The following is a 12,376-nucleotide window of genomic DNA, read 5'->3' as shown; positions in this document are numbered from 1 at the left end:
GGTGTCTTGCTTCGCCCTGAAGGGGCTTATTTCCCGATAATAAATTAACTGGCGATGTTCAATACATTATTCATCTTATTACACGGCTATTGCCAAAACAAAAAAACAACTTTTTACAATTTATTTGTTACCAGCATTCGTAGTGTTGATCAATGATCAGCAGAGAAATAGTCCTCCAAAGACGTTGACGTCGCATAGCAACCGAATATGCTGGGGTTGATAAGTTACCGGACTACTTGTGGAGTGATACGAAAGACGTGAATGAGAGGCAAAATAATCCACTTTCCTTGACAGCGGTCAATATATACTTGGTCAATATGGTCAATTATCAAAAAAAAAAGACTGCCAGAAGTCGGGAAGGCCCATGCAAGTGAATGGAGCGTTCTACAGCATTGAAAAGAGCCGTGTTATTCTAAATATATATATATATATATATATATGATAATGAATACCATTTTACACATAACCAGTATTTTTTTAAAGTGTATACAGAGAATGTTTGAATAAGGATATGTAATATGTTGTCTGTACTGTTCTCGCTGGATGAACATCCAGCTACCCAGTCAGAGTTTGTTTACTGAAGCTTGAAAATTGTAAAAGGACAATGCGTCTAACAGGTAACAACAAAGGATGATATGACACTGTGGAGCTGAGGACCATGGCTTGAATGCCACATGTAGACTAATACAAAATGGCTACTTCCTGTTGTGTCATCATTCTGCACTTCCATCAATCACCACTAGGGGCATTATCAACATAAACCACACAGGGTCCAGAACATTGTCTAAGAATAATGATTTCAGAATACTAGACAATAGAACACTAGAGAATGTAATACAGTAGAATACTGTATAATACTATAAAACCAAGGAGAACCCCGTAGAATACAGCAGAAATCAATAAATCCTAGTAGAATAACATAGAATACAGTAGTCAAGTCAAGTCAAGTCAAGTTTTATTTGTATAGCACAATTTTACATGCGGCTGAGCCGCAACCAAAGTGCTTCACAGGAAGAGCAGATACACAATGAAAAAAAAAACCTAAGGCAAAAAAGCGCAAGAAAATAAAAGAAAAGGAAGGGTTAAAAGACAAAGACTCTAGGAGTTAAAATAGGATAAAATAGAAGAGAAATTTAAAAGGTAACTAGGGGACACTATTTGCTGGCACTTGTAAAAAGGAAATGCTAATCGAAGGCCAGTGAAAAAAGGTGGGTCTTTAACTGAGATTTAAAACCATTTAGCGACTGGGCTGCCCGGATGTGTAGGGGGAGGCAGTTCCAGAGTCTGGGAGCTGCCACCGCAAAGGCTCTGTCCCCCCTGGTTTTTTGCCTGGTCCTGGGCACCTCCAACAAAAGTTGGTCCGCTGACCGCAGTGCTCTAGAAGGGATGTGGTGGTGGAGAATATCAGAGAGGTAGGTGGGGGCCAGACCATGGAGGGATTTGTAGACTGTCAAGAGAAGTTTGAAGTCAATGCGGTAGCGGATGGGGAGCCAGTGAAGTGATGCGAGGACCGGGGTGATATGATCGCGCTTTTTTGTACAGGTGAGGAGTCGGGCGGCAGAGTTTTGAACTAACTGCAGGCGGCGGAGTTGTGACTGATCAACGCCGGTGTATAGAGCATTGCAGTAGTCCAGTTGTGATGTTATGAAGGCGTGGATGACTCTCTCTAGGTCTCTCTGGGGCAGGTAGGCTTTTACCTTGGCTAGGGTTCTCAGGTGGAAAAAGCTTTTTCTAACCACAGCGCTGACCTGCTGCTGAAACTTAAAGGCACTGTCAAAAACAGTAGAACCCAGCAGAATACAATATAATACAATTATAGGCAGCAGAACCCATTAGAATACAGTAGAACCCATTAAAATACAGTTGATCCCAGCAGAATACAATAGGATCCAATAACGTGCAGTGGAAGCCAGTAGAATCCAGTAGGATGTGAATTCTCCTCCCATGGAGGGTACTGCGTTCACTGGGTCTGCCTCTTCTCTTGTTGCTCCCTCTACATTTACATTAGAATCGGGCTCTCAGGGGGCTTCTGAGCTCCTGGTCTGATTCCTGACCACCAGGACTCTGGTGGGAACCTTCGCCACATAAAGGCACAACTTAACCGTCAACACACAAACGCACACACTCACACACACACAGAGGGGAACTGGCATTAACAGCGCAACAACAACCATAAACACAAAAAGTATTTTATTCGAAGGTAGTGGGTTTCAAGTCGCTACGGTACGGAGACGGATAAGGGCCAATCATGTTCTGTTGTGCGTTCGAACACAGACGCTTCCCAACGTGTGTTTGAGGTTCTTTGTTCAGCAGACATGGCTCGAAATGAATGATAAGCGCACTTAAATGTGCGCTCATGTGTGTGCTGTTCCTTTTGTGAGATATTCAAACGCTCCGTGGTCAAGCTGCTGCAGTTTGATAAAAAACCCACAATGTGTTAAAAAAGGTAGAGCAAAAAACACTGCTGTGCTTAAGAAGTTGTGTATTAACAATGGAATCTCCTTTGTGAAACTGGGTAAGTTTCATAAGATCAGATGTTACGCGTGGGGTGTGTGTGGGGTGCGTACCATCGTACCAACACCATCTCCTGGTACTCACCTGAGTAACTCACTAAAAAAGCTATGTGCACCCCTGGCTATGGAAGCCAGGATAACCCAGTAGAACAGAGTAGAAGCCAGAAGCATACAGTAGAACCCAGTGTAACAGAGTAGAAGCCAGCAGAACACAATAGAATCCATTAAAATACAGAATAGCCAGACAACCCAATAATAGCCAGTGGAACCCATTAGAACCAGATACCACTGTAATCAGACCTCTCTGAATGTCTGCAGATTGTCTGATGGATCCTGACTGGATCCTGAGATCATTTGCCGTGAGACAAAACCATAGTTTAGAACACACTGGAATAAAGGAACCGTTCTCACCTCTTCTCCTGCCCCAGTTGCGTAGAAACGCCAGTCCACTGGAAGACGACGGGCCGGCGGAAGTACTCTGGAGAACAAAGAGAGAACGTCTGTTATGGAGGAGAGACTAGAGAACGGAGAACGTTGGTCTGTTATGAGACTAGAGAACAGAGAACGTTGGTCTGTTATGAGGCTAGAGAACAGAGAATGTTGGTCTGTTATGTGCGTTCACACCAAACATGACGGGGCGACACGACTCCATACAAAGTCAACGTAGAGACGCGAATCGGGCGAAATATGTCGCTAGAAAAAGCTGCGACAAGATTTGATTGTCAGGGCGGCATGAAAGCCCTGACACGGGCGAGCGCGTTCAAGTGGATTTGCAGCGCGACACTTTCGCTGGAGTTGAAATATTTGAACTTTGCCGCGACATTCGCGTGATGACAGCCAATCAGCGTTCACTCCCTGGGTGACGTAACGTAACGGCCAACTGTTCGCTGCACTCCGCAGTGAACCGCAGCGTAGAGGAGAAAGTGATTGTTGCCATTTGAGACTCCCGGAGCTCTAAATATAATATTATATGATATTATATAATAAAATATATAAATATCTATATAATATAATATATAATATCACTGCCAAAAGCTGTGTGCGCCTCCGGTTTAGATTATTAACCCATAAACGACGGGCATTCCGACGTCTCTCCCTCTTCCACAACAGGTAAAGACATGCAATGACGTGATCTCGGCCATGGTTGAGAATGAATAGGCATGAAGCACCGTTGGCGGGCAAAAGATGTCGCGCGACAAAATTCGCCTGACATAACTGCACAGCGAAGGATTATGATTTGTCGCGTGACAAAACTTTGGCGACAGCACGACCAGGCGAAAAATGTGTCTTTTGATGTGTGTCTTCCGTCCAGCAGAGTTCCAAACACCAAGATGAAGAAGCCCTTTGTGAAGAAGATGAAGACAACATTTCACCAAATGTGTTGACCATAATATCAGATCAGATTTAACACACGGTAAGCGATGTATTGAGGCGTACCACTGGTTCCGGTGTGCCTTTACCTGCAGTGAGTTAAAGAGGGCGAAGGTAACATGGATGCCAAAGTTCTCGGGGTTGGTCATCGTTCCTACACCCAGACCCCAGGTGGTCCCGAAGACGGGCATGAGGACGGCCAGGCTGCGGACGATGACCAGCAGGGTGCTTCTGTCTGAGCTGCCCATGCTCTGACTGCGGAGCATCTTGTACAAGGCCACCGCCAGGATCACCAGGTTGATGACCACGATCAACAGTGCCGGGATCACAAATGCCAGCAGTGCCTTCGAATCACACCAGTTCAGCCAACAGACCCCCTGCGGCCTGAAGTACACCTCGCCGGGAGCCGTCGCCGCGATGGTGATGACCGCAATGACTAGCGGAGCGCCGTAGCCTACGGAGAAGCCCACGGCCACCATGCTCCCGTCAGACATGCTCCCGAACACGTTGACGGTGCGGTAGAGCAGCAGCAGTGCTGATATCAGCATCCAGAAGAACAGAGACAGGTAGAAGAAGTGGATGAAGAAGGTGGCTGCGAAGCAGGCTCGAGGGTTCTTAGACTCTGCGTCTGAAATGACAGCACCGATGATGAACCAGATGTTGGCGATCAGCAGGGACACGGCGATGTTGACTATGCATGTGTGTCGTAGGTAGGAGGTGGAGTTCTTGTTTATCTTTCTCCAGGTGATGGCTTCAATGATGAGACAGATCACCAACGACAGCAGAGATATGCCCACGCCGATGTAGGTGATGTAATCCAGGATGACGGCTGACTTTGGGCTGGACGGAGACATGAGGATGGAGAAGGAGGTGAGGTGGTTGCAGTTGCAGGTGACGGTTTGGGCGTCTGAGACCCCGGCCGTACAGCCCGTGCCGTCCCACGCCCCACATTGTCCAGCAGGCTGAAGTTCCAGAAGACACACTGAGGACTCATCAGAGTCTGGTTGAGAATGTCAAAGGTGAGTGTCACGTTGTCGACGCTGCTGTTGGACTTGACCAGAAGCACATTGCTGTTGATGAAGGTGATGGCATCACTGGTGTTGGAGGGCAGGAGGACGATGTCCAAGGAGTTGAAGTTGATGGTGGTGATGAAGCTGTTGTCCTGGTGTGGTCCTGGTAGTTCCAACGCCACTGAGGAGAGATCGGCACTAAATGATCCAGACAATCTGCTTCTGTTTAGGGTGATCCGCGCTGTGAAGATGTTGAAGTCGGGCTCGTCTGTCAGGGCGTCCGATATCGCCTCGATGGAAGCCAGGAAGGCTGAGCTGTCACTCGTAGTTTGAATGAGTTCAGGTGCTGATGACAAGCTGTTCGTTCCGTTGAAGTCTGTGTTCAGTGTGTCCCAGGCACGGCTGGAATTACTGTCCACCAGAACATTTGCCATCTCCAGAATGTTCTTCAAACAAAACAAAGAGCAAGCTTGTTCAGCAGCGGGCAAAGCACGATACAGGATCATGAGCCCTTAAGGTTACACCATACCGTCATGACGGTCACGTTGATGGGCAGGGACCGCGAGGCGTTGGCCAGACGTGTGAAGATGGTGACGATGGTGTGGATGTTGGCTGGAGAGTCCACCACCCTGCCGCTGTTGTTCACGGTTGCAGCGCTGAGGGCATCCACAAACAGGGGAAAGGTTCTCTCATCCAGGTTCTGGGATAAGAAACAAAACATCTTTACACCCACTGTAGAATAAAGCCAATGATGATCTTACTTCCAGTGGTAGGAGGCGACACTTTTAGCCATCGATGGAAGGATGGATGTGAGAGTCTAGTCTGGGTTTTGGGGTTAATATGAGCCTGGTCAACATTCAACATTCAACATTATTAGTATAGCTTAGGTTATTTTGGGTTAGTGTCATGGTAATTCTGGGTTCATGTTAAGGTTATTTTGGGGTTAGTGTTATGGTAATTATGGGTTCATGTTCAGGTTGTTTTGCGGTTAGTGTCGTGGTAGTCCTCGGTTCATGTTCAGGTTGTTTTGGGTTGATGTTACACTGAAGTTCAGGTAAGGTAAGGTAAGGTGAGATTAAGGTGAGAGGATGACCTCAGCCTGTTGCAGCAGGTTGTTGAGCACGCTCAGGACACAGTTGTCCTGTTGGCGCTCCCAGGTCCCGTTGGCCTGGCAGACGGCCCTCCTCTCCCCCACCTCGTCCGGTCTGCAGCCCGTGACCGCCTCGTCCCCCTGCTGTCCGTCCCCAAAGCCAGCGTCCCGACAGCGGAACGCTGCAGACAGACGGCAGGCGTCACTCCTGACAGTGATACAACTTAGACTAACCCTAATCCTTAACATAGACTATATAATACAGGTTAAACTGACTTAACAGACTGTACAGCTTAAACTGACTTAACATAGACTATATAATACAGGTTAAGCTGATTTAACATGGACTATGTAATACAGGTTAAACTGGCTTAATATAGACTATATAATACAGGTTAAACTGACTTAACAAACTGTACAGATTAATCTGACTTAACATAGTCTATGTAATACAGGTTAAACTGACTTAACATAGACTATATAATACAGGTTAAACTGACTTGACAACTCCACTTTACCTGGAGGCTGCTTTCCCCCAGGCCACCTGATGGTAATGCTGGCATGGTGTTCTGCTGGTGGGTATCAAACCGGGCGTAGAAGAAACTTAGTTTATCCGGCAAGGTGGTGTCTGAGCTGTGTGCTTGTTCCCCTTGTAATTCGTGATAGCCTGAATTCCCTGCCACATCCTGCAGGAGTCATGTATGTTGTATGTCCTGGCACTTAAAAATAGGAGCTTATCCTTATCCCATAGCGTCTTATTTGAATAATCAAACCTTCTAACCATTTCTTTCATGATTCAGTAATACAAATTAGTTTGGTGGTATGGTTCCCCTCTTTTCTGGTGCTCCCTGCTGTAGGATTTAAAGCATGACCTACAGATGTCAGATACAGAATACCAACAGCACACCAGCATGACAACAGGGAGCACTATACAATCCCCCATGGGGTACATCAGATATCTCAACCCATCGTGTAGGCAGGTTTTGGCCGGAGTGAGATTCTGTAAAATCTTGTAATGCATACCTTATAGCAGGATCTGCGGGTGGGGGGGGGCTTAGGCCTACGGGATTACAGGCTGACAGAGTTATTGAAAGGAACAAATGCGTCTTGGCTTTTATTGCTGTGAGAAATTGGATGTGTGGCGTCTGAGCGTGTGGAAACAGGCAAAAGCGTCTGTCACATGGTGAAACCGTGAGAGTTGGCAGCTCTGGTGTAGGTTACATACAAGACAGAGCAGAACCATAGCAGGTGGGGGCCTTGGTGGTGGTGGGAGAAATTCTGCTCAGTGTTAGAGATGGAAGGTCTTAAATTGACCGTCTTATTAGTTCACGTGCGTTTGATTGGACAGCGTTAGCCGTCCCAATAGCCACTGTCATGTGCCCCCGTACATGACTAGAGTGTCCTGCCACAACTACCTATGCCCATTAAGTAATGAATCCACTCCCACCCCACATTCCTGGGCATGCTGCTACGAGGGTTTAGTATCAAGCTAAAATGTGTTTCCAAGGGTGTAAGGAAGTTTTGACCCTAACTCTGCCCTCTTTATTCTTTGCCAATGCACATCTACTACAGGAAACATCAAGATTTATAGATTTATAGATTTCAAGCATGTTGACAGCAGCCAAAGCTTGCATCATTGGCAAGTCTGTGCCATTTTAAGCAGGAATCTAAAGTTAGTAGGAACTTCAGAACCTGTTTATTATACCTGCTGTGACAAGACCGCAACAACTCCGTACCGATACAGACTCTTTATTTGCTTTCATTTGCTTTCACTAATGAAAGGCAATACTGCCTTTCATAACTGTAAGTTAACGTTAGCTGTCCCAACCTGTATCAGTGTTGTCATGCATCAGTGATTTAAACATTGGCTTACATAAACCTGTAATTAATATGTAATATTGTTTTCTTTGAGTCTGTTAAGACATGCAGAACATTAATGATTCTTAAACAGTTAAAAGTCAACTTGGTCAATATTCTTACACCACTGTAACATTACAGTGCACCCCTGCGGTCTCCCCAGAGCTAGGCTCCGAACGAGCCTATCTCTGGGCACCCCTGAGGTTAGGGTTAGGGGTGAGGTTAGGGTTGGGGTTAGGGTTGGGGTTAGGGGTAGGGTTGGGGTGAGGTTAGGGTTGGGGTTAGGGGTGAGGTTAGGGTTAGGGGTGAGGTTAGGGTTGGGGTTAGGGGTGAGGTTAGGGTTGGGGTTAGGGGTGAGGTTAGGGTTGGGGTTAGGGGAAGGGGTGAGGTTAGGGTTGAGGTTAGGGTTAGGGTTGGGGTTAGGGGAAGGGGTGAGGTTAGGGGAAGGGGTGAGGTTAGGGTTGGGGGAAGGGGTGAGGTTAGGGTTGGGGGAAGGGGTGAGGTTAGGGTTAGGGGAAGGGGTGAGGTTAGGGTTGGGGTTAGGGGAAGGGGTGAGGTTAGGGTTGGGGGAAGGGGTGAGGTTAGGGTTAGGGGAAGGGGAGAGGTTGGGGGAAGGGGTGAGGTTAGGATTGGGGTTAGGGGAAGGGGAGAGGTTAGGGTTGGGGTTAGGGGAAGGGGAGAGGTTACTGTTGTTTTTTTAACGCAATTAATGCGGATACTCCGTTATTTGGTTTAATTTACTTAGGCTTACTCAATAGGCCTACTTAACCTAAAATTACAGCCAGGGTCAAAATGAACAAGAACATCAAATGTGCATTTTATGTGATTCCCAACATTTGAACAAGAGAGAAAGATGGCAAAAAGATACCTCAAAGAGCTTTTCAGAGAACTTCTCTTAAATGGCATGATTCTTTCCAAAAACTCTTCCAGTCTCTCTCCCTCCCTCCTTCCATGTCTTCTGTCTCTCTGCCTCTCTGTGTGGACTGTGGACCTTGTTGGAATTCAACTAGAACTTAGTTTGGTGTTACTTACACCAAACTAGTGTCAATTGTCTCCTTACAGGTCTCCTAAAACTACAGCTTGTTCAGAATGCTGCTGCTAGAGTTGGTTAAAATGGCTGAATTACACAGCACAGGCTCAGGGAAAGACAGACTGTATAATCTGCGCCGAAGGGCAACCTACCTTGACCACAGCTCCCGCTAGGATTACCCCGTTTAACTCAAAAGAAGGGTTTGCATGCCTACTAGAACTGTTTGTAGACAGCCACATCTCTGGATGTACGGCTAATGTAAAAGGTTTATTAGATGTTATGTATCCCGAGACCCTGATTAGGGCTATACCCCCCAGTTTCGAAGTTAATCTTACTCCAGGCTATCATTGCATCCAGGATAATGGCATAGGGAGGAAGGTGGGGTGGTCCCTTCCTCCTGGGCTATGTAACACCACTAGGGTGATAGATCTATTATCCAATATAACTCATGCTCGTAGTGACATATGGTGGTTCTGCGGAGCAGGGGGGTTCTCCCCATAAATTTCTCAGGGACATGCGCTATAATTCAACTTGTAATGCCCATCTATATTTTACCAGATAGCAAGGACGTGATGGATCTCAAATATGGAAGAATAGACTTCCCAGATTTCATTCGCCAGAAACGAACACTGAAACCGGTCCCAGGAAGTTTTGATAAGAGTATTTACATAGACTCCATAGGTGTGCCCCGAGGTGTCCCCAACGAACATAAGGCCCGCAATCAAAAATTATGAATTATTGAACAAACCTATGAGGGTAATGTTTGTTATTGCATAGTATTGTTTAGATTTAAATGTAAAATGCTGTTTTTTGTATTTCACTGATGGTCTCGTGAATTCCTTTTGAAGCTATTGGGAAAATGTTCTGACTTCTGACAATGCCAAGACGAGGCTCACATGGGTTCATGCTAGTATTTTTTTTTCATATGAGTCATGCTCCTGACAGACAAGACCAACATTGAACTCATGAACTATCGGACCTGAGATCTAATGGAAACTGGAGCAAACACACAATGTAAAAATGTCCGAAACCCTACATACATGAAGATCACCTGAGCCATTCAAACCTGTGCATGCCTGAAGGAAATTTGAAATTGTGTTATTTTTGTTATATTTTGTAGATTTTCAATGCATGCTGAAAATGTATGCATTTTGTGTTATGCATGCCTGAGGGAAATTTGAAATTGTGTTATTTTTGTTATATTTTGTAGATTTTCAATGCATGCTGAAAATGTATGAATTTTGTGTTATGCATGCCTGAGGGAAATTTTAAATTGTGTTATTTTTTTTATATTTTCTAGATTTTCAATGCATGCTGAAAGTGTATGAATTTTGTGTTATGCAAGCCTGAAGAGAATTTTAAAATTTTAACTGATACTTATGCCACTCAATTTTTCGTAATGTTGACTTTCAATGCATGCTGAAAGTATATGAATCTTGTGTTATTCATGCCTAGAAGTATTTTGACAAAATTTCTATTGATGAATATATGTGTGCCTTTGTGATTGTGCCTTTATGATTGTATTGTATGGTTATTGATTCATTGTTGACTATGTCCTATGTATTCTTTGAAACACACCAAGGTGAATACCGTCCATATTAAGGGACGCGACAGGTTTTTTTCTTCCATTTTCGTTGGGAGTTTTCCGAAATAAGTCGGTTGGTGATGACGTTGATGTTTGTTCCATGGTAACCAACCCGTGGATTTTTTGCTTTATACTTTTATACTTTATATGGTCGGTACAGAGTCGGTGCTAAGCCCAAACAACATTCCAAAGTGAATCAACAAGTTCACTCAACGCCAAATGCTAAGTTTGCCATGCCACTGAAGAACCGGTTCCTGCCACTCCAAGAGTCCACGAACGCGCCTGCCACCCATGCACCCCTAAGCCCCGAGATGCGTCCAGACGGATGGTGTGGACAGAGACCTGATACGATCTGATACGTATCGATCTCATCCATGCATCTTTGATAGAAGAATGTTCTTTTTAAGAACGATAATGCTCATGTGCCATTACGACCCCACTCTTGTGTGGGAGTTCTACTCATGCTATCCTCAAATAAGATGTGGATTTCTTCTAGTCATGCTGTGTCTTCTAGGCCCCGGCCTGTTTCCTAGCGGTGGCGTGTGCCTGTAAACTCCTGCAGTAGCTCCTCATGAGCAGATGGGGCTCATCTCTGATTGGCTCGTGTTCTCCATGGGCACCGATTCATGCGCCCTGATTGGGTCGGAACTTGTGCGACTCGTACTAAGATTGCGTGGGTGTGGTCTGCGGTACGCCTGGCTAACGCCTTGACTCTGGAGGTCATCATTGAATAGACCACCCACCAGTATGTTTTAGATCCCATTGAACCATCATGGCACCATCAGCCTCCGGTTGTTGGTTCAGATCCCGTTGAGAGGCTATGGCCCTGTCTGGATTCTGCTATTTTAAGAACCACTAGAAGCTGAAGCAGCTAACCTTTTAACCAGGCACTCTGATCATCTCATTTGGGGTGGTTCTATTATTCTACCATTATTATATAAATATCACATACTACTGATTAGGTGGCCGGTTTGCAATACGGCTCAGAATCCTTTGGCCTCCGGTCTACTAGTCACCAAATGTCGCTGTTTTGTGGTAAATCAGCAAACTCTCCACTCACTCAATGGACCTGCTTTGACCTACCTGAAGCTTCATGAACCATGTGACCATGGAGTGGTTTGACCCCCCTCTGACCCCACTGGGTCTTTCTAGAAGGATCTGAAGCCTGAAGGATCTAATATTGATTAAAGTTTATTCATACAACCTTGGTATAGACACAGTAAGGAACTTAACTTTTACATTGTATGCATTTTTTTATTAGTCATAGGCTTTAAATATGGATTTAGTTCAATATAAATATTGAAATATATTTTGTGATGATAAATTTTATAAGTATGATTGTATTGTTCACACAGGAAAATGTTCTTATTGGCCGGGAGGCGTTGTTAGAATCAGTCCCTCCAGATAGTCTGATTGGTCGTCAGGTCATGTTAGAATCAGTCCCTCCTGATGTTCTGATTGGCCGGGAGGCGTCAGGTGCTGTTCTGATTGGCTGTGAGGCGGCAGGTGCTGTTCTGATTGGCTGTGAGGTGTCAGGTGCTGTAAGATGCAGTCGCTCCAGATGTGCTCACTGGAGCCGCAGAGCTTATATTGTAACCTTGAAGGAAAGAGTAGAACCATGTAGAATACAACATAATACAGTAGAACCCATGCAACAGACTTCTAGGGTGCACATAACTGGTACGCAAGTACGCATGTGAGCCCATAACCAGGGACACTTTTGCGTAACTAACGGGAGATCGAAAAAAAATAAAAAAAAACAAATATATTGAGCAGCTACCTTGAGCAGCAGGCAAACGGAGCCGGAGCAGAAGAAAATAGTTTATTTTGAAAAGTGGCGCCAAGATGTGCCGTGGCTCGAAACAAATGATAAGCACACTGAAATGTGCACTCATGTGCGCTGTACACCGCGCACACACC

At 45.4% G+C, this 12,376-nt stretch overlaps 1 protein-coding gene across 1 annotated transcript; it reads right to left on the bottom strand.

Annotated features, from left to right (window-relative positions):
* Positions 1-2,004: 2,004 nt before the first annotated feature.
* On the bottom strand, positions 2,005-9,777 carry LOC311364217 (adhesion G protein-coupled receptor F5-like; the record flags this gene model as incomplete). Its single annotated transcript, XM_084484224.1, is given in 8 exon segments — positions 2,005-2,075; positions 2,925-2,991; positions 3,763-3,855; positions 3,974-4,833; positions 4,836-5,340; positions 5,424-5,594; positions 5,988-6,166; positions 9,768-9,777. Coding segments are annotated over 8 exon segments (1,956 nt in total).
* Positions 9,778-12,376: the final 2,599 nt, after the last annotated feature.

The sequence above is a fragment of the Micromesistius poutassou genome (genome assembly GCF_964030765.1).
Source record: "Micromesistius poutassou genome assembly, chromosome: 19".
Lineage (NCBI taxonomy): Eukaryota > Metazoa > Chordata > Actinopteri > Gadiformes > Gadidae > Micromesistius > Micromesistius poutassou.
The sequence above is the reverse complement of the archived record's forward strand: the minus strand, read 5'-3'. Positions and strand labels throughout refer to the sequence as shown.